The following is a 22,617-nucleotide window of genomic DNA, read 5'->3' as shown; positions in this document are numbered from 1 at the left end:
TTTAAATCTAAAAGTAGAGTTTGGAAAATACTTACAGCGCTATACGGTATTTTTAGAAAGGTCGCAGCGTTGCAAACGGCGGAGGAAAAGCAACGTAATAGTGTAATTTACATTGTGGCCGTGGGTAATAAATTACCCACTTTCGAACGGGGACAAACCAAGGCAGGAAATTGATAGGGAATGGTCTTGAGATATTTATAAAGCTAAAGGAAACGAGTTTTGGTAATGGGTGGTGGTGGAAACGGCGGTCAAAGGCCAAAAAGGGGCTGAACGGAGTTGAGCTCGTGGGAGCTGCTCCAGCAAAGGATCGAGGCCGGAAATGGGTGGGTTAGGTCGGCAAGAGGTGGGGGAAGAAGCTGTGAAGAGATGGTGGCCGGAGGTGGTGCGACGGCGCCGGAATCGGTAAAAAACCGTGTGACTTAGTGGAGCTCGTGGTGGCTAACGGTGGCTCGGATGGAGGTGAAACTTGGTGGGGATGTTCACTTGTGAGAGGGGAAGAAAACTGGGTGGGTGGTGTAGGCCACGCCACCGGCGAGCGGCGGTTTTGGGCTGCGAAAGCAACTGGCAACAGGGGGAAAAACAGAGCAGGTGACGTGACTTCCGGGGGCTCGCGGAGGCTAACGGCTAGTCTGATGGCTCTGAAAATTGGTGGGGATGATCTCTGGTGGAAGGGGAAGAGAATGGTGGTGGTGGTGCACTAAACGGTGGCCGGACGGTGGAGAACTGGGCGGTCAAAGGGGCGGCGACGGGAAGGAGAAAAAGAAGTTGTTCGGCGTACGCGGGAGAGAAAGGAGAAGAAAGAAGAAGAAAAGAAAGAAAAAGAAGGAAAAAGGAAAAAGAAAAAGGAAAAAAAGAAAAGAAAAAGAAAAGATGAGGGAAAAGAAATGAGGTCTAGTCCTCACTCCGGAAACCAAAACTAATCTGTCGAAAATAATTTTAAAAACCGTAAAACGACTAAATAAATTAAACACAACATCAAATAAATTAAAACCAATTTAAAATACAATAATTTAAAATAAAAGAACTATTATATTCAATAAATTAAAAAGCGCCTTCAGTGAAAATAGACGTAAAAACGGGTCATCACATCAGTTGCTCGAGTTGTTGCACGAGGTTTGGAATATATGTACCTCAACAATAGGCCCCAAAGCATTGTTCCCCAAGAGTCGTCCAGAACACTACAAAGAGATCTAACTCCCTCATGCCCACACCAAGTAAGTAAAGATAAATAAACAAAGTCCAACAATAAAATCAATCAACTACCAACAAAAACATCTTATTTAGAAAAGTAGCAAAGAGATAAAAAAAAATAATGCAAAGAAATGTGAAAATCTAAACAGCTTACCAACGACGACGACCACTGGCATAGCTTTGGCTACCCACAACGACAAACACCGGCCTAGATTCAGTGGCTTTCTTCGGCTGGTTTGGATTGTGTTCCAAGCAACAACACTCTCCTCAGATAAAGCCTCTGATTTTGCTTTCCTGGTTTCATTTCGCACTTTCCCCCTCATTTAATATATTGGCTGACGTGGCCACGTCAACCCATTCCCCCCAATGTACCCAATCAAGTGTACTTGTAGAAAATTTGTTCGTTTAATATCGGCCAATTTTCGGTGTACTAGCCGAAATTAATGTATTTTTGTAATTAATGTAAAAATCTTGATTTTTTGTAATTTTCACTCTAATTCTCCCATCTAAAAACTATATTCTTAACTTTATTTAATCTCATTTTCTCTAAAATTGAAAATCAAATCTCTAATCCCCTTTTCATGATAGAGATGAGTGATTTTTTTTTTTTAATAATTGGATTGAGAACTTAGAAGTATTATTGAATTTTATAAATGTGTTTGGAACTTGGACTTAACTCAGTTCAGTCTAATTTTAAAGTGAGTCTAATATCCAAACATCCAACTCTCAAATCATTAAAATCATCTCAACTCAAAATTTCTTTACACGTGAGACTCACAATATTTTTCAATATATCATAAATACATATAAACTCATCTTAGGTAGCCCTCATAAAATTCACTCAACTATCTCAACTCAAGTTAACATCTAAACAGGAACCTAAATAGTCAATAGTGTGGTGGCTAGATTGAACCAAACTAACCAAAACAATCTGTTCGGTCTGCCTTCACTGTTTTACACCTGTATTGATTTTTTTAAGATTTCAAAAATCATGTAAGAAGGAAGAAGGTATCTCTACTAAATTTCGTGATACTTGCAATGAGCTAGAGATAATTGTTAAAAAATTGAACTTGTAATCAATTTATAGCTTGATAAAAAAATTTCAGCCAAACAAAACGGAATGAATATATATATATATATATATAAAGGAGTTATGGAAAAACCTTATACGAGCTAACGGGCAGGAGCAAACTTAATTTATTGGGCAATTTTGTTTGAATTTATTTTCATCTTAAATCTCACGAAAGAAACTCTTTTTTTTTTTAACTATGAAAGAAGCTCTACAAATCAATAGAGCTATTTGAAGGCCCAAAGTCACGCATCATACACATGTTATAATTATATTTGTAAGATTAGAGTTTTAAAATTTATTATTCAAATCAAATTATTTCACATGAATTATGTGTGATGTAAAGATTTTCAAATATAATTATTCATTAATTTATATTACGAATTGAATCCAAATCCCAAAACATTTTAAAATGTCATACCTCTTGTTTGATTCAACAAAGCTACCAGTGTCGTTTTGATAGTGAGATGAGATTAGATGAGTTGAGAGAAAAGTAAAATAAAATATTATTAAAATATTATTTTTTAATATTATTATTATTTTGAGATTTGAAAATTTTAAATTGTTTATTATATTTTACGTGGAAATTTAAAAAAATTGTAATTATGAAATGAAATGAAACATTTCTTGTATCCAAACGGGTAATCTTGGCTCAACTATTGATCCTTGAGTTGTATAAGAAATCTTTTAAATTACAGAGGTGCTTCGGGACAGGCCTCCTGGTTTTATAAGAAAACTGGCCCTTCAATCAAAATGCCACACGTAAGCAATTGTGAAATAAACACCATAGACCAAAGCACAGGAGATCGAAAATAGAAAGAAAGGAGAAACCTTGTGTAGCCCTCCGAAACCCGTTGAGAGCCTGAGACCCAATGCACAGCTTCCCCACTACACAGCTCCATGACGATTTGGTGGTGTTCGGTTATCACAGTAGTTGACCGAACCATCCACTTCTATCTTGCCATTACCATCCACGGTTTTGTATTATCTTACGCTTCATATGGGGCACCACACTTCCTGTCGCCCACTACAGTTGTCGTCTCGCACTACACTCATCGTCGCCCATCACAGTAGTTGCCCATTCAATGGTTTGATTTTGTGCACTTTCTAATTGAATTTTTTGGTATGCTTTTTGACCCTTTCATTCACCCAATAGCAAGTGTTTGTGAATACACCATTGAGGAAACATGAGCACTTTCTACCTTTCTAAGGTTCAAAGGGAAATCACTAAGTACTAGAAGAACTATGTCATTGCTCAGAAAACTATCAAGCACCAAAAAGTTAGGGCCGAGCTCCGTCTATCGAGTTGCCGTTCGTCGAGGTTTAGGGATCGCATTTTGGTAGTTGTGACCCACTCAATAGCTATCCATGCCGGCTAGGGTGGTCGAGCTCCTTCACCAATGGCTCGTCATGTTCAGCCGTCAGGGATGAATGGGGTTAGAATACGAAGAAGAACATAAGAATAGAAGCATGAGATGAGTTTGGGTTGGTTTGAACTCAATCAACTGTAGACATGCACATGGTAATTACAATAAACTGCTGACGTGCCGAAATGGTATTGGAAGGCTCGTTATTAGGGGAGACCAGTCCGGCTGGTCTCTAGGTTCTCTCTTTAGATTAATGATATTGATCAGTTAATTAACAAATATCATCTATTAAACTTCACCGATTTTGAAAGGAACAATTGAACAACGAACTTCATCATCATAATTTCGAAGATTGTCAAAATGTTTATAAATTGTGCCCATGTAGTAAACACTAGTGTGCATGGAACTCTATATGCCCCTACGCAGCATGGGCACATGAACAAAACAAAACAAAATAGTCACAACCAACACACCAAGCTAACAAAACCAGTAATAAGAATGAGTTCCTCCCTTCAACCCGTAATTGAAAAGAAATTTTTTTCATCCAATGAATAAATCATGCATTCAGTATAACACTATACAAGCTACAAAGATGCTCCAAAAAATGCTGCTAAAATAATCATTTTTCCAATTTTCCTATAGACCCTAACGTATATGCAACAATTCATCTGTGAACAGTTTACCTGAACGCAAAATGAGATGAGAAAATAAAAATGTATTAAACTGAATCAAGCTTCTCAATCACCAAATTCAATACGAAAGAAATGGAAGTCTTGATTACCAACAATAATGCATGAATCTACCTCATCCATTTCAACATGGATACTTGTTGTGTCAATAACTACTTTACAAGGTACCAGCTTCTCTTCAGCTATAAAAATAGAACACTTCTCATATAGACCCTCCTTTGGAGCTAGATTTAGCAAGCATGACTTTGGAATTGACACCCGACTTCTGTTGTATGTCAATCCTTCCTGGTCTTTTGCCATCAATATAAGGCGATGTTTACGACCCAAAAGCTCTGAAACATATCTCATATCCCCTACGGCAAGGGCACGGCGAACACGAGTAGATGATACTTGTCCTCTCTCTTTTGAATCACTGGCGTTCATATTTCTGGCATAATGGTTCTTGTCCATAACAGACTCTATTACGTAAGCCCCCATACCATACTCCTCACACAGCCTCACCAGTTTTAATGCATCACCAGCAGCTCTATATCCAAATCGGTAATTTTCACCTGCCAAAATTTCACATCAGCACATCTACTTTTTAGTCACCAAGAGTTTTTTTTTTTTACTCATAAAAAGTGCAACAAAACCAGCAATCTTCATTATATTTACCTACGACAACTCCACGCACTCCAAGCTCTTTTGATAACTTCTCGACAAATTGCCTTGGATTAAGATGGCGAACACTGGAAAATTCCATTTGAAACTCTGCTGGAGCTATGTTACGACAGTAAGGGGCCCAAGAGGAAAGGATCCGCTTCCGGTCACATTTGGCAACTATGGGAGCCCTGTTCAAAGGTAACAAAAATAATTTAATTTGGTGAATGAAATGGCGTTCAAAGCTCGACTATAAAGATCAATGCTGTCTATTTTCCATACTATGTAGAGTATAATAAAAATTATTAAGAAAATGAGGAAAAACAATACTGAAAGTTTTATCAAGTCCGCTATAATTGCATGCAAAAACGACAACATTCTCTAAAGATAGCCAACTTTACTCTTCCACGTCCATTATGGTAACACAATATTAAATGAGAGCAGTAAATTCCACCCACACTAATTACAGAAACTCCTAATCTCTGAATCTAAGCCCTATCTTACATCACAAAGATTAAATAAAGAATGATACATCTATGTTTCAGAAATAAAACATAGGCATCTTGGGCATAAGAATCAATCTATGAATTTAACACAACCAGCATAGACAGTAACAGATGCATGGTCTTCTTGAAGAAGCCCATTAAGTGCAAGCAAAATTCAAAACCTATATTTATGTCGCAGCTATGATTTTCCAGAGAACAATTTAGAGTTTCCTATCAACATGATTGCAAGATTTCTTCCAATCCAGATTTAGCAAAAATTAAGCACCTAAAATTCCAGGTCAACATGATAATGATAAGAAAAACTGGGATTACCCACAGGCCTTCCATTATTCCATATGCATGTTCTCCGTAATCTCTCATGAGCTCATTCACTATGAGAAAGTGTAAGCAAGTGTTCTTTCTTTCTTCAGAGAAAAATAAATCAAAACAATGATACCAGACAACTCCAACCCCAATTCCATAAGCGATCAGCAATGAACATGTATAAAGCATAATCAAATGGATACGTCATTATCTTTCTTACCAATTCCATAGAACTTGAAAACGCATGAGAGGAAATTGCTAAAGAATTTGTTAGTTGTCTTCCTTACTTTGGTCTTAAAAGAGTCATGTAATTTGCCCATATCACACAAATCAGATAAATCATCGGCTTTTCACCAATGGGACGTGGCCTTTAAAATTGTTTGCACCCAAGGGTTTGAACCTTAGAAAGTACAAACGGAGTGAGTATCCCCCCAAGACCAAGGCTCTTACCACTTGTGCCAACCACTAGGGCCTTAGTTGTATTTACTTGGATTACTTTACCACTTCATACTCTTCTTTCCCAATCCCAAAGTTGAGAAGAAGTATCCACCACCCTGTCAAGCTTCAAGTACAAATGACTTTTTAGCCTTTTCTACTAGGAAATAGGTCATTTTGACCAACACTGATCACTCTGGTCGTCAAAAAAGACCATTAACTGCACAAAACCACATAAACACTTCTAATTTTGCAACCACCCTCCCCTACCCTGCATTATATTTTTTCTTAATAATCAATATTCGCAAGGCAAAATTATTAATCATAGAAGTAGAAACCGATGCAATTAGTCATACTTCAACCAATTTTACTTCTCTCATGGTACAAAACCAACCTTTCCGTACCACAGCAACAAGACTCTTAATAAGTCCAAGGGCAAAGGCGATGGACTACCACTCCATAAATCATAGGGAGAAAGGGTTTGAAATAAAACAGATAATAAAGATGCATAATATCCATACCTAAGTTCCCAACCAAGTATTTCAGCCATTCCAACGAATGACAAAAGAAATGGAGGTCCCACCTTTGCTGCTTGAATTGCAAGTTCTCGGTGGCCAATGTGAAGGGCATCGAACTTTCCCAATGCTACTATTCCTCCTGGAAATGATAAACAAGGAGTCATTAGTTTTTTTTTTTTAGTAAATTCGATTCGTTTCATTAAAAAGTCTATAGAATATATCATATCTCATAGGAAAGACCACACACACAACATATATACTTCCCCATGTGTGTATACATGGAAAGAGACAAGAGGCTTGCTAACATGATATATCAACAAACGCTAGCAACTTTCAACACACTTGTCCTGACACAGACAGACAGACTAGCCTTCATTTAAGAAATTTATTAGATGTCAAATTTTCAGGTGAAAGGAAAAGGAGAGACGGAGATCTCCATAGTGCCATTGCTCTTCTCTCCTTAAAATTGGGAGATGGAAGAGCAGAGCAACTATGTTTTTTAATTGAACATAATTCAGTGCATTATTTCAACACGCTGATGCCTTTTTTTCTACAAGTCATTTTTACAAAATAAGCAAAGACGTGATTCTCAAGTATACAAGGTCTATACAAGAAGAGCACCTGGCTAGGTAGGTGCAGGAAAACAGACATTGGATACTCATACATTTTTTTTTAAAAGTAATTTCAATACCCTTATACTTTCTTTTTAATAAGTTATTTTAATTTCAATACTCTGATACTATAAGTGCAATGTCAAATTTTAAGGTTCATTCCTTATTTGGCTTTCATATATTCAGGATTTATCATTCTCACTGAACGTATCTAGTCCTCCAACTTCTTTAAAAGATAAACATCTAGCATATGTTTCTTTATGTGAGATTTATAAGAGATGCTCATGATTAGGAAATGCCCATTGTTTCAGATTTTTTCCGTAGGCTGTATGATATGAAGATTGTGCAGGGAAGGGAGGATAAATTGCTGGAAACATGCTGGAAATTCTATTTTTACCGTCAGCTCTTATTATAAAATGCTGACTTGTCATTGTGTCAACCAATTTCCTTGGAACTGCATTTGGAGATCCAAGGCACCTAGTAAAGTTGCTTTTTCTGCTGGTTGGTGTCTCTTGGGAAAATCTTGACAACAGATAATTTGAGAAAGTGTTGTATAATCTGTTTAGATTGGTGCTATTTGTGTAAGAAAGATAGTGAATCCGTTGACCATTTGTTTCTGCACTGTGAGGTGGCTAAGACTTTCTGGGACGAGATTTTCAGCAGGTTGGGCATTGCTTGGGTGATGCCTAAGAGGGTGGTGGATCTTTTGGCTTGCTGGAAAGGATTTATGGGTACTCATCGCATTGCAGAAATTTGGATGATGTTTCCTCTATGTTTGATGTGGTGCCTATGGCTGGAAAGAAATGGTCGGTGTTTTGATGATAGAAAATGTTCGTTAGGAGAATTCAGAGAGTTTTTCTTCCAAGCTTTATGTCTTTGGGCAAATGTTCTTGTATTGAATGGGGATAGTATTCATGATTTTCTTTCAGCTTTTCCTAGTTCCTAGTTTTTAGCATGCATTTAGGTGTTTCCGCTTTTATACTTCCTGTATACTTGGGCTATGCCTATTTACGTGTCTTAATAAAATTTCTTATTACTTGTATAAAACAATTCCTTTATGTAGTTCATTAACCCATCTCATTTTTCAGTTTCCAGAGTTTGTTTTTATTTCTTTTGATAAGTTTAGAGAGTATTGGGATAGTTCTGCTTAAAATGAAAAGCAAAGGACCATATGGACAGTCAACAAATCATAAGCATTCACTAGTCCAATTTTGTAGGCAAGGCTCTCATCACAGTAATTGCAGAATCATTTGGAACTAAAGACCCCGCCAATTAATTTTACAATGAATAAGTAACTCCCAATTTGAAGGCACCAAAAAACATGTTAACTTTTTCTTTTGGTTGTACTGTGCTTTTTAACATGTGAGCAAAACTATAAAAGTCTTACGTAGCATGAATAATCAAAGAAATGTAATTCAAATCCCACATGCGCACATCCCATGATATTTGTTGATAGTTATCAATGACTCTAGATTTAGAACCTCATGATCCACAGGCATTGGATTGTAAAAAGGGGAAGCTTTTGAGACAATAAGCCCTTGGCATATAATCTTAGAAAAAATACTATTCTCTTTAGCATTCTAAATATAATAAATCCACCAACATTTTTTTTTTTCCCCAAATACATCTAACATCAAAATACTATCCCGGCACATAGAGAAACACCTAGAAAGAAACCTAACAAATGGATCAGCAGACATACTCTAGAAGCTCTTCCATTTAGAATATCACATAATTAAAAACATCAGTTATATAAATGGGTGGTAATTATGGAAACTACATAAATGAGGATGAAAGAAACCTGACACGGGGGACAATCCTTCAGATGGAAGCTCATGATCCTCTTCTTGTTGGCTTTGCAAGAACATAAGCAAATCAGATCCTTGACCAAAATATCATATGAAAAGCAGCATATGTATGTATTGATGGGTGGTGTAGTAACGATTCCATACTAGAACCTTTTCAACATTCAAATAACAATTAGTTCAATTCATAGCTATTTCTACAGCTAAGGTATAAAGGAAAATTCTGTTTTTCAGATTCACAAAAACTTCGACTTAATAAGACATAATTATTTGGGTCCAATATGAAAAATACCTTCTTTCAATTGCTATTGAATGGTTCAATTTATGTGGAAATCATAGATCAACCAAACAAAATGGTTCTGAAAAGAAAGCACGGCACCAAACATATCTGGTTTTATAACCAATATTCTGTTTAAACACCTACAAGTTTTCAAAGGGTAAGTAAGTGGAGCTGATTGTAGATTATACATTTCCAATCAAGATACTATGAAGATTGGCTCAAGTGGTAAAGGCCTTAGTCTTGGTGGTATGCTCCCTCCAGGTCTAAGGTTTGAATCCTCTTGGATGCAAAGAATTTCTGAGGGTCATTGGACTAGGGAACTTCCCCTTGAATTACCTAAGATACACTTGCGGGAAACTCCTTGCCAAGGGCCTATGCACCACGGGGATTAGTCGGGACTTTTTTCTTGGACACCCGGTGCCAATTAAAAAAAAAATTCTATGTAAACCCATATAATTATAAAATACTCTGATCGAATCCTGATAATGGATTCGTGTTGCATGGGTAAAAGAAGCAATGAAACGAAAGAATATTTCTTTCTGCATTGTGAGGTGGCTATCACTCTTTGAATGCCATTTTTGGGTTGTTTGGCCTAGATTGGGTCATGATTCACTCTATGGTGGAAACATTGGCTTGTTTAAAATGGAAGTTCGATTGCTTACAGAGAGAAGCCATGTGGAAGATGATCAAGAGTTGCTTAATTTGCTGTATTTGGAAAGAAAGAACCAATTTTTTTATTGGTAAATAATATTTTATTGATCATAAGAATAGAAAAACAATCGAAGCTTTGAGGATAAGGAAAACAAAATGGTAGATATTGGAGATAGTTTTCTTTTATCATTAGTTGTGTACTCATTTTGTGGTCATTCGTTCTCTAGTTTTCTGGACATTTTTTGCTCTTTCTTCATTCTCTTATTACGCGTGTCTCATGATGTGAACCCCATTCTGACTAATAAGTGATACGTGTAGGTGGTGTATGAGATCCCACCTTGCTTGGGATAATTGGAAACCAGCCCCATTTATGTCTCCTAAATGGATCCAAAGAATAGCAATACCCTAGAACTCCTAGTCATTAGGATTCCTAGAACCCCTTTTCGAAACAAACTGAGTTAAATTCGTATAGCCCTATTATTAGGTTTTTCAGGTCCATTAAAAGGACTGTATGGCCTGAAATCTAGAAAAGACACAGGCTGCTGTGAGTCTGGAAAGCTTTTATAGCAATCCCATGTGATGTTCTTCAAGAAAACCAATCCCTAACACTAGATAACTGCGGCAATTTCAGAAGGTTAAAAAAATAATCAGCCTCACCCTATCAAATCCAACCCTTTTCCAGCATCCTCAAGTAGGTGATTATTGAAGCGTTTGTTATCGATAGAAGCAAAGAGGTAAGTAGCATTATCATTTTTTTTTTATAAGTAAATAAATTATATTCATCAAAGAATAGGCAAAAGCCCAATACAATGTATAGTTGCCATGGAAATAAGAAAATCATGTAACTCTAAGCCATTGAAATCAACGCTATGGTCCAATTACAAAGAGTTCTAATAAAGAAAGCTTTCAACTCCTCCATCAATCTCTTTTTGTCCTCGAACGTCCTTTCATTGCTCTCTTGCCATAAACACCACATGATGCATATGGGGATCATCTTCCACACCTCTTTTATCTGTTGATTGCCTCTCAAATTTGTTCAACTGGCCAAAACCCCTACCACATTCTCAGTCATAACTCAAGCCAAGTCAATTCTGCCAAGAACCTCATTCCATAATCCTCTTGCTATCTCACAATGTATTAAGAGATGGTCTACCGATTCACCCTCCTTCCTATACATATAACACCAATCTGCGATGATCACCCTACGCTTCATCAAATTATCAATTGTGAGAATCTTACCCAAGGATGCTATCCACACAAAGAACGTTGCTTTGGGTGGCACCTTATGTCTCCATAACTTTCTCCATGGAAACTGGATAGGTGTCTCTTGAGAAAGAGACTTATAAAAAGAGCACACCAAGAAAGTGCCTATAGCTGCAGATATCCACCATCGACTATCCTGTGAATTACACGGTTCACAAGAATACAAAAGGTTGTAAAAGGCTTCAAAACTGCTCATCTCCCAATCTAGTGCCGCCCTATTGAAGTTGATGTTCCATTGGATTTGCTCCCCTGATCTTTCCCTTACATCTGCTACTGAGGCATCAATGTCTCTTGCAACTCTGAATAATGAAGGAAAAGATTCCTTCATTACAAGCCTTTACAAAAGGTTGTAAAAGGCTTCAAAACTGCTCATCTCCCAATCTTGTGCCGCCCTACTGAAGTTGATGTTCCATTGGATTTGCTCGCCTAATCTTTCCCTTACATCTACTACTGAGGCATCAATGCCTCTTGCAACTCTGAATAATGAAGGAAAAGATTCCTTTAGAGCAACATGGTCACCCCAAGTGTCATACCAAAACTTAATACGGCTTCCTTCTCCTAGACAAAATCGAGTCTAGCGAGAGAAGACCTCCCACCCTCTTCGTATATGTTTTCACAAACCCACTCCATACGCTCCTCTCATTTCTTTTGTACACCAACCCACTCCATACGCTCCTCTCACTTCTTTTGTACACCAACCCCCCCATAGTTCCCCATATTTGCTCTCAATTACCGTCTTCCAAAGGGCTTCAGGTTCCTTATGATACCTCCACAACCATTTACCTAGTAACACCCAATTGAAGGTTCTCATATTTCTAATGCCCAAGCCCCCATTCGAGATAGGGTTAGATACATTTTCCCACTTAACCAGGTGAAATTTATATTCCTCTCCCAATGCACCCCACAAGAAATCCCTTTGAAATTTCTCCAATCGGAATGCCACCTTTGCTGGAATAGGAAACAATGACAAAAAGTAGATAGGTAGATTAGATAGAGTACTCTTGATCAGTGTAATCCTACCACCTTTTGACAAGCACAATCTCTTCCATCCGGCTAGACGACGTTCCACTTTCTCAATAACTGAATCCCATAATGGAGCCGTTCTCGAGGCCACCCTCAACAGAAGCCCCATATAGGTCATAGGTAATACCGCAGTCATACATCCCAAAATACTAGCCAACTATTTGAGACGCCGAACTCCTCCAATAGGCACCATCTCTGATTTTTGCAAATTAACCTTCAGTTCGGAACTTACTTCAAAACAAAGAAGGACCTTCAGAACTCGAATCTGGTAAGGATCTGCTTCGCAAAAGAAAAGAGTATCATCTGCGAACAACAAATGAGATATGTTTACAAGTCCCCTATTCGAAGAGCCGATCTTAAATCCAGCCACCAAAACATTCGCAACTAAGGCTAAGGACATTCTGCTCAACACCTCCATCACAAAATCAAAGAGTAATGGGGACAACAGATCTCCTTGTCTTAAACCTCATGTGCTACGGAAAAAACTAGTTGGGCTTCCGTTTATCAAGATGGAGAATTTCACCATTGATATGCACCACCTAATCCACAAGCACCATCTCTCCCCAAAACCACATTTCCCCAACAGATCAAGAAGAAAGTCCCAATTGACAAGGTCATACGCCTTCTCCATGTCTAGCTTGCAAATAATCCCCGCCTCACCAGTTTTCAGATGACTATCCATTCATTAGCAATAAGAAACACATCTAGGATTTGTCTATCCTTAACAAATGCATTTTGAGATTTCGAAATTAGCTTCCCCACTACCTCACCAGACGATTCGCTAACACCTTAGATAATATCTTTTATACCCCATTTACTAAGCTAATAGGCCGAAACTCCTTAACCTCCTCAGCCCCCAACTTCTTTGGTATTAGTGCAAGAAAAGTAGCATTGAGGCTTTTTTCAAACTTCCCCATTGAGTAGAACTCCTGGAACACCTTCATGAGATCATCTTTTAATACAACCCAACAAATATGAAAGAAACCCATCGAAAAACCATCAGGACCCAGTGCCTTGTCTTTAACCATTTGCCTCAAAACTTCATAAACCTCCATCTCCTCAAAAAGCCTCTCCAATCGATCTACCTCATTAAGTTCAATGGAATCAAAACCAAGCCCTTCAAGTTTAGGCCGCCAACCCACCTGCTTAGAAAGTAATTGATCAAAGAAGTCAACTACATGGTTGTTTATCACTAGCTCTTCCCGACACTCCACTCCCTCTATTTTCAACATCTCAATGTTGTTGTATCTCCTATGTGAGTTAGCTATTCTGTGAAAGAACTTAGTGCTTTGGTCACCTTCCTTCAACCATAACGCTCTTGACTTTTGACGCCAAGATGTCTCTTCTAAAACTACAATTCTTCCAAGTTCCGCTTCCAGCCCCAATTTTAGAGCTCTTTCTTCCTAAGTTAAGGACCGTGCTTCTTGTATCCTTTCCAACCCTTGGATCTCCATTTCCTTGCTTTTTTTGTGCTCCCCTATATCGCCAAAAGATTGACTATTCCACAACTTTAGGTCTTTTTTTAGAGCTTTCAGTTTACCCGCAAAAATAAAACTAGGGGTTCCTTGTATCTAATATGATGCCCACCATTGCTTGACCCTTTCCTCAAAGACATCAGCCTTCAACCACATGTTTTCAAATTTGAAGTACCTACGCCGCCTTTGGACTACTTCGCCATCCAACATAATAGGCCAGTGATCCAAACACAAATGAGGCAATCTCTTTTGCCACACATCCGGAAAATGACATTCTCACTCCGGTGAAATTAGGAATCTATCTAGTTTAGATCATGTCTGATTATTAAACCACATGCATGCACCCCCCGCTAATGGTAAGTCCACGAGATTCAAATCAAAGATGCACTCCGAAAATTCTATCATAGCTGGCCTAATTCTTCTATTCCCAAAACACTCATTTGGAAATCTTGTTACATTGAATCTCCGCCTATACAACATGGGAGATCCCACCAGCTATGTACACCAGCCAGCTCATCCCATAACAATCTTCTCCCATGGTCTAAGTGAGGACCATACACACCTGTAAAAGTCCACATAAATCATCTGACATGCTTCTAAAAGACAAGCCACCGAGTACACTCCTATAAACTCCTCCATTTTCTCCACCACTCTTCTATCCCACATCATCAAAACACCACCTGATGCCCCCTTGGCTGCCAAGTACACCCAATCTACATATGTGCAGCTCCAAATACTTTGCACCAATTTTCTATTAATAAGTTTCAACTTTGTCTCCTGTAAACACACTATGTCCGCCTTTCACTCACGCAGCAAGTGTCTTATTTGTAGACACTTACTGACCTCGTTCAACTCGCAAACATTCCACGATACAATTTTTTGTTTCACTTGGAATATGCCAAACCTTTCCCTTTAGACCTGTCCTTGCTTGCACTCCCCTTCGAATTCATGGACCAATTTAACCTCCTCAGCTCTCTTTGCTTTTTCTATTCTACTTTCCTATGTTCTTGATGGCCTGTTTCAATTACTGTAAGGAAAGCCATAAACTGATCCTCATAGCCTTCACACCTCAGTCCCACCAAATGCTGAATATCCTTTACCGTGTTAAAGACCCAATCTGAAACCCTGGGCTGCACTGGACGCATGAAGTTTAAAGGTACTGGCTCACCCTCCTCCATCTGCTCTGCAACCACCCCTTGATCAAGCACAGCTTCCTCGTCTAATTGTACAGGAACCATATAATTCAGAACTGCCTCCACCCCTTGATCTCCTTCTTTGTGATATGTGTCTTCAACCATAGAATAGTCATCCACCCCGATAAGACCTAAACAACCCTGAGAAGGCCTTAAGAGCATTTCATCATGTATACCCTAAGAATCCTCGTTGTCCGAGTCCAGTGTATACCCATCAACCTTTGCCACCACTCCAACTGCTTCCAAACTCTGGTTGGAGAGGTTCTCCACCACCTCCACAGACTCTAGTCCTACCTTCGGCAAAGTCTGTCCCATTACTTGCGGTAAAATCACTCTAGTCCTACCGTCGGCGAAGTCTATCCCATTACTTGCGATAAAATCTCTCCCGATCAACTCGGAGAGTTCTTGGTGCCTTCTAGCACATTTATTTGGCCACCCCACTCTTGTGGACTGTCATCGGAGAGCTCCACTGTCGTCGGCGGCGGTATTTGAGATCCCTCTGACGACTTCCCCTACACCGGTGACCGTTGCAGCTACTCAGCCGTAGGTCGCAGCTCCGCACTCTCAGGGCTAGGCACAAATGCAAGGGCCTTGGGCTGAGCACCCAAGCCCTTCGATGGGCCCTGGAAGTGCGGCCCATCCTTCTGGCCCACCCTCTCATTTCTCCTAACTGCAGTAGTCTGGCCTTGGGCCTTCGACGAGGGCCCATACTTCGGGCCAGGTACTTGTCTCCACTTAACACGGGCCTCAATTTTTTCCTTACCCTTCCCTTTGTCAACGGCCTCTAGTCTTGGCCCAGCCTCTTCCAGCCCATCTCAACTTCTTCCCTTTCCTTATTTCTCTCGACCACCTCCTTCATATCAGACATCTCCCTATGCAATTGCCATATCTGTCTTTGCAATTCTTCTAACTTCCAACCCAAGCCTCTGTCAACCACCCTGCCAACTTCCAAGAAACGTACACCATGAGGGGCTCGAGGCCAACACCTGTTAGAATTTTCCATGCCACCCCCCTTTCCGTCTTGGGTCAAAGCGTCCTTTTATGAACTCGACTCTTCCAACTTCTTCCATGGCTAAGCACCTCCATGCATGGCAGCAACCCTTCCTTCCTGAACAGACTCCCCCAACGCGTCCCTCATTCTCCTCCATCCTCTACCCCCTTCCCCTTCCGAAATGATAATGGAGTTTTTCCTCCCACCCTCCCGAAACACAGACACTGCTACATAACGTCCCCTGCCATTGAAGCACCTCTATGCAAGGAATCAACGATGCCCCTCCCTGATGGTGCTATATACCTCCCTTTGCTCACCACTTAGACATGCTTCCAATGCCTTTCAAAGCCACTGGACAATGTTCTTTTCCACCCATAGCTCTTGCTCATTCTTCCATCCTCTCTCAATAATACGAAGTTGCCTACCTTCCTTAGCAAGAATGAACAACTTTGATTCAATCACAAGTTCTCTCAAAAATCCCATCCAACTAAATGGGCGTTCATAGGACATTGCCCGGAGAGTATGTCACACTATTCTTCCTAGAACTCAAATATTGAAAAGGAGACATAGTAGCATTACCATACCATTACATGTTTGGTAAACAATATTTTTTTTAAGTATTATTTATGTACGGCTCTTTATTGAAAGCTCCTTTTTACGTACCCAGTTATAATATGATGAAAGTGAATTTCAATGTAATATTATTATATGTTTTACATGCATCATAATATGTTTTCAATTATGATTACAATAGGCTATGTCATTATGTGTTCTACAAGCTAAGAAAGATAAGAGACAAGTTATGAAAGAAGCTTTAAGAATGGCCATAAGAGATGCATGGTACCAATGAATGCTGTTATGGGTGGGTGTGCAAGCCGCGGACCTAAGCATGGTCCACCAAAGTATGTTATGATAAGTTAAGCAGTTCCACTTGTGGTCATACCACTTTTTCTTCATTAATAAAATTTTAACTTTAAAACTCAAGTTTCTTGCATTAATTCAATCTCAAGTATTTTTTTTCTTCAACATTCTGATGTAATTTCTACATATATCTATAGGCTACCCCTTATGACTTCCAAAAGCTTTGGCATTGAAGGCCACATTTCATCCTCATAAGTGCCAACCACATATAGACCACCTAGTGTATGAATCTTGTCGAACAATGTGCTGTCAATCCACCTAAAACTAATTAATGTTAGCTAGAGACACTTAGTTTTGTACAACATTCAATATTGCACACCACAAGCCCCTTTTTAGAGTGATCGCAGGGAGCAGTATTGTGGACACACTCTAACTAATCTTATTTAATTAAATCTCCTTCAACACATCTTTCTCAGAAACCAGACATGAGGCTCATCAAGATTTGAACCAACCTGAAACGTAAGAAAAGAAAACAGAACTAGAAACCATCACAGAGTGCAGGATTCTATATTATTCCATGAAATTTCGAAATTTCATAATAAATACAACAAAAACCAATAGAACAGCAACTAAAACAATCAGAAAGCAATGGAATAGTCTAACTTCTGATAAGTAAGCCGGCATATAAAAATTTACTTTGCATCAAGATCAATGGTATGTAGAACTAAGCCAGCATTTTCATGCTTCGCAATCACACCAAACAAAAATTCCTTACAACCAAGCAGAATGCAAGCAAATATCAACAAGATGCGCAATAGAATAGAAACGAACCTAAAGCAACTCGAAAGTGTAGGAAATTCGCCAGGGGACTTGGATTGGATGCGATGACAAGGAGGAGATGAAGTGTTTTTCGATCGACGCAGGAGGTGATGAGTGGCAGGGTTAACGGTGGTAGAAGAAGAAGGGTTTGGAGGCGAGGCAAAGGAGAGCTGAATGATTCTGGTGCGGTAAAACCCTAAACCTAAACCGAAGAAGCAATGGTCGCACTCTCGCAAGTGGTAGGCGATACGAGAACCACCGGCCAACATTATCATCAGTTGCTAGAACTTAAAAAAACTCTCGTGTCGCGTTTTCGAAGAATCGGCTCGACAAACGTGCTCTTCGGTTCCTCTTCTACATAGAGAGAACCAGGCGCCAGGCGGTCCGTGCGTGCCAGATTGTCGTGCGGGATCGGCCCTATTGTTTGATCAACAATTCTTCCGGATAACATTTTCTTTTCGTACAATTCCAGTTGAAAAATATGACCTATGCTTGGTTTTTTTTTTTTTTTTTCCTAATGATAAATACACTTCGGTTTCATTCGATAAAATTGGAGTTATAATTATAATTGATAAATACAGAAAAAAATTCAAATCACAAATCAAACTACTCATTTATTTAGAGTTTTTCTGTACACAAATTTCTTGGATATTGTCTTAACTTCTATAAACTTTCTAATGATAAAATATTTTGAGGTATAAGATTTTGTAAAAATAGAAATTTCAATCCCGATTAATCTGAGATTAAAATACTATGCAAAAACAGAAATAATAATCCCACAACCTCCAAATGATGAGAATGTATCAACCCTCATCCCTCTTTAGAGGAAAGGGAAATCCACCCACCATCCTCCAAAGGAGGAGAGGGTACTCTTACTATAGACAACATATCTAATAGTCTATTTCTTTTTATTTTTACGTTAACACACATAACAAAATAGAAATACATAAGAAATATCGAAAGAACAGAAATACAACAAAACATAAACTTGAAATAATACTAAAAACTGAAAAAACATTGAGCAAGGAGGATGTAATGGTGCGTGAAAGACACACGCCATGCTAGGAGTGTGCCGGACAGTCGATCCTGAAGCGACTGAAGTTGCTTGCCCCAGAAACGTCATGCATGACGACAGCAGAGCCCTCTGAGTGGTGGCGCATAGGGTCCGCACTCACACTTTGACTCACACGTGTGGATCACGCACCGCTCCTTTTGGCAAAACCTTTTGGCAGTCTGAAAGATCGGCGGCTAAGAAACCCCACGGTGGAGCGCATGGTGGTCTTTGGCCATTGAAAAACATCAAACACCACTTCTCTATACTTTGACCAGAAAAATACAAATAAAAATAAAAACTAAAATACCAACTGAAAAATTAAATACCTAGAGAAACTGCATGTAAGAAGAGGGAGGGAAGGAGGAGCCGAAACTCCCATCCCCCTCTAGGGTGGTTTTCGGTTTGGATTTCTAGAGAGAATGTAAAGCTTCTCTCTCTAGAAATATTTAGAGCCAGCCTGTTTTCCCCTCACACGATCTATGCTTGTTAGTACTACACCTCTAGGAATTGAATTGTTAAACACCGACATTTCAGAAATTAAGAAATTAAATTTACACAGTTTTTTTATGAGCTAATTGCAAATTCAATATCCAAGTTTCTCATTTTTTTTAAGTACTGGTTTTGCAATTTGAGAGCTCGATTTTCAATTTTTGCAAAATTGATATTTGAATTTTAAGAAACTCGCACTTAAATAACTCGTTAAGAGTAATACTAGATATAGTCTCATAGTGTGTAAATCTCGCACATTCCATTTGAAAAAAAAAAAAAGTGAAAAAAAGTATGGTTTATTATTAAAAATAATTTTTTCTTATAAGTCACAATTATCCATTTTTTTCAAAAGCATGGGATTTGTACACTCTAAGATTGCAAATATAATTTCTCCTCCGTTAATCTCTTGTTAGAAAATTAATGGAAGGATTGTCACTAGGCATCAATATGCCACGTTTTAGCCAATCAAAGATTGATGTATTTGAGATGTATAAGCACCTTTTGAGTTCATCATTAGGGCTGTAAATAAACAATATTCAACAAACCTCTCGAGATCGGTTCAATCAAACTCGAGTTTGGCTTGATTAATTTATTAACTGATCAATTATTCATGACCACAAAATTATGATAAATTATTAAACAATACAACTCGTACAAAACTTGGCTTAACTCGTATAAACTAGAATAAATTCTTATTTATTATTTTTCATAGTGCATTATCTCTATATGAATAATGAGAATATTTAAATACCCAAAGAAATTAGAGAAAATCATAATCCTAATATAAAACATGCCACTTGAATTCTTATGAATCTGATTGTTGATAAATATAGATACAAACTTTATAAAAATAAGTCAAAGTTTGTTTGTCAAAATATTTAGATAAAGTTATTTTAGTAAAGGGGCACCTATAGTGGGTACCATTTTTCTTTCCTTTGGCTAGAGAATATGAAGTCGCTTAATAGCTACTTCATGAACCTTGATAGTTGGCCTTTAAGGCTAGCCAGGGGTTACAATTAGAGGGGCTATATAGATAGTCATTTCCCTCTTAGGGCTAAGGAATTTCAATGTATAAAGTGAAAATCTCTCTCTCAAACAATTCTTTCTAGTCCCGGTACTTGGGTTGTGAAATATGTGGATGTTGCTCTGGTCTTACCACGTAGTACACTAAACCATCAATAAGTGAAAATTTCGGATAAACAATGACAATGGAGAATCCATGGAACAAATACACTAGATCCAAGATATTTCATATGAGGTAATATCCATTATGCTGTGTATTCTGATCTAGTATTTCTAACAATAGTAACAAAGCCAAAATAGGTTGTTCCTGATTTATATTTTGTTGTATTTGTTATGATTTCTTTACAAAATAATTTTTCTTTGATAAGAAAAATTTTTCCCGTAACCATGGTTGCCAAAAATGATCATTACAGCAAGAGATGGTTGTGCGTTACAATGTATCACACGAGCAACAGTGCTACTACACAGGTAGAGTTATGACTAGACACACAGGTGCACAAACCCTGTGTTATGCGATATAAGCGGCACAACGAGCACCATTTTGATGTGTCACTAGTGCATTGAAAGTAGTGCAACATTAATTGATGTTGAGCCACTCATGGCGCTACGCTAACAAACCTGTTGGGCACTAGTTGGGTGCTGCGCATGTAGTGTTGGTGCAACACTACCATGGTGTAGAGCTAGTAAAATGCTACCTCGGGCCAGAGATGCCCATCGGAATGGTGTAGGACCAACGGTGAGGGCGACCCAACTGCACAGGAAGCCACATAACAAGTCGCAACAATCTCTACTGTGAGTAGTGTCACACACCAAACCAAGGTGGTAGGTTCTGGTGCATACAATGTTGCACACTTGGATGGTGTAGCCTGCCATGCTCTGCCATAGAAAAGCATGCACCAGGCCAGTATAGCACACCCTGTCACAGAGTTGTGCACCCCAAGCTAGTGTAGCACTTGGCAGCGGCACATAGAGCAATCCAATGAGCTAGCAACAATGGTGATGGCTACTCCATGTGCTCAAAAAAAAAAAAAAATCCTTCCTTTTCGCAAACAAAAGGTGGTGGCAACCCTTTGCATTTTTTTTTTTTTTTAGTAGATGAAAAGAAATCCTATACATGTGAGAGGAAAAAGATGATCATTTCCTTAGTGATGAGTTTAGGCTTTGGACTTGTTTTGAATTTTTTTGGTGCTTATATGGGTATGGGCCATTTTTAATTTTATATTGGCCCATCTTTAAAAAAAGGGGGGGGGGGGGCCTCTAGGTAAAATTGGGCCTTTAGCCCAACAAGCAAAGGTGTTGGGCTAAAGGCTCGCTTTGCATTTGGGCAATCAGGAGGGCGCGACCCACTGACTGTGGCCAACCACAGTGTTTGGCTAAAGGTTCTTGTAGTGTTTTGAACCCAAGACCTCACACACAATGACAATGAGCTCAACTGTTAGACTAGAGCTTATTGTTGGTGTGTTTGCTGATTTTGTTTTATTCACCATGTAATCGTGGCACATGAATATTATTCTGAAATAATTTTTGCATGTGGTTATTAAATACATGCATACCATGACATTATGAGATCATTTTTTGCCACATTTGTTAAACATTTATTTTGTATTATAAATTGCTTAGATTATTATTTTTTTATGAATAATAATTATTTGAATGAAATGTGATAGATTTTTGTATATGTATTGTAATTATATAAAATTACGTGAGCTTAATTTATTACTAGTGTAAGGGGATTTCTTCCCCGGGCTGAAGACCCAAAAGACAAGACCAAGTACGAGAAGCCCTACCTAACTGGACAGCCCCTCGGCCCATTTAGGAGGGGACACATTGCACAGGCAGTTGCCTACGACGCCTAGCCTCAAAAAACCTATGTAGATAGGTGGATTGGAAATGGGTGGAGCCCTTGATCTTCTAATAGTAAGGAAGGAGGAGCCTGACAGCTTGCACCCGCAGGATAGAAGGGGCAGGAAGCCATGCCACATTAATAGCACCAATTCTAGGACTCCACGCTACATTAATTGCACCACCCCAAAAGCCACACTGCATTAAAGGATTCTGACCATAACAACTACTGATGGGACATATCTCCTAATACAGGGTATGAGCAATCCCCCCTCATAGGTTTGACCCATGGCCCAATTATGTCAAGGTAAGCCTTTTTCGCCCCATCCTTGTGGATCTTGAGGCCTCTCATAATCGCTCAAAATCTGGAAACATATGTCTCCCATCAACCCACACCCAAAGCCCATAACACCTCCACTCACACTCATGGCCCTTTTAAGCCCAACAAGGCCCAAAGCCTTATTTTGATTCTCTTCGCTCTTCAAATTGAAACCCAATACACCATACCATGAGTACCCTC

The 22,617-nt window shown here is 38.8% G+C and overlaps 1 protein-coding gene across 1 annotated transcript; it reads right to left on the bottom strand.

Moving 5' to 3' along the window:
* Positions 1-4,322: 4,322 nt before the first annotated feature.
* Positions 4,323-18,159, bottom strand: LOC122310566 (FAD synthetase 2, chloroplastic-like). The gene is made up of 5 exons (XM_043124546.1): positions 17,702-18,159; positions 9,130-9,182; positions 6,721-6,856; positions 4,971-5,146; positions 4,323-4,867 (listed from the first exon to the last, which is right to left on the bottom strand). The coding sequence occupies exons 1-5, from the start codon at positions 17,962-17,964 to the stop codon at positions 4,365-4,367; spliced, it is 1,131 nt and encodes a 376-aa protein (XP_042980480.1). The 5' UTR covers positions 17,965-18,159; the 3' UTR covers positions 4,323-4,364.
* Positions 18,160-22,617: the final 4,458 nt, after the last annotated feature.

Source organism: Carya illinoinensis, chromosome 5 (assembly GCF_018687715.1).
Source record: "Carya illinoinensis cultivar Pawnee chromosome 5, C.illinoinensisPawnee_v1, whole genome shotgun sequence".
Lineage (NCBI taxonomy): Eukaryota > Viridiplantae > Streptophyta > Magnoliopsida > Fagales > Juglandaceae > Carya > Carya illinoinensis.
Note: the sequence above shows the minus strand (reverse complement) of the source record. Positions and strands in the feature narration are given on the sequence as shown.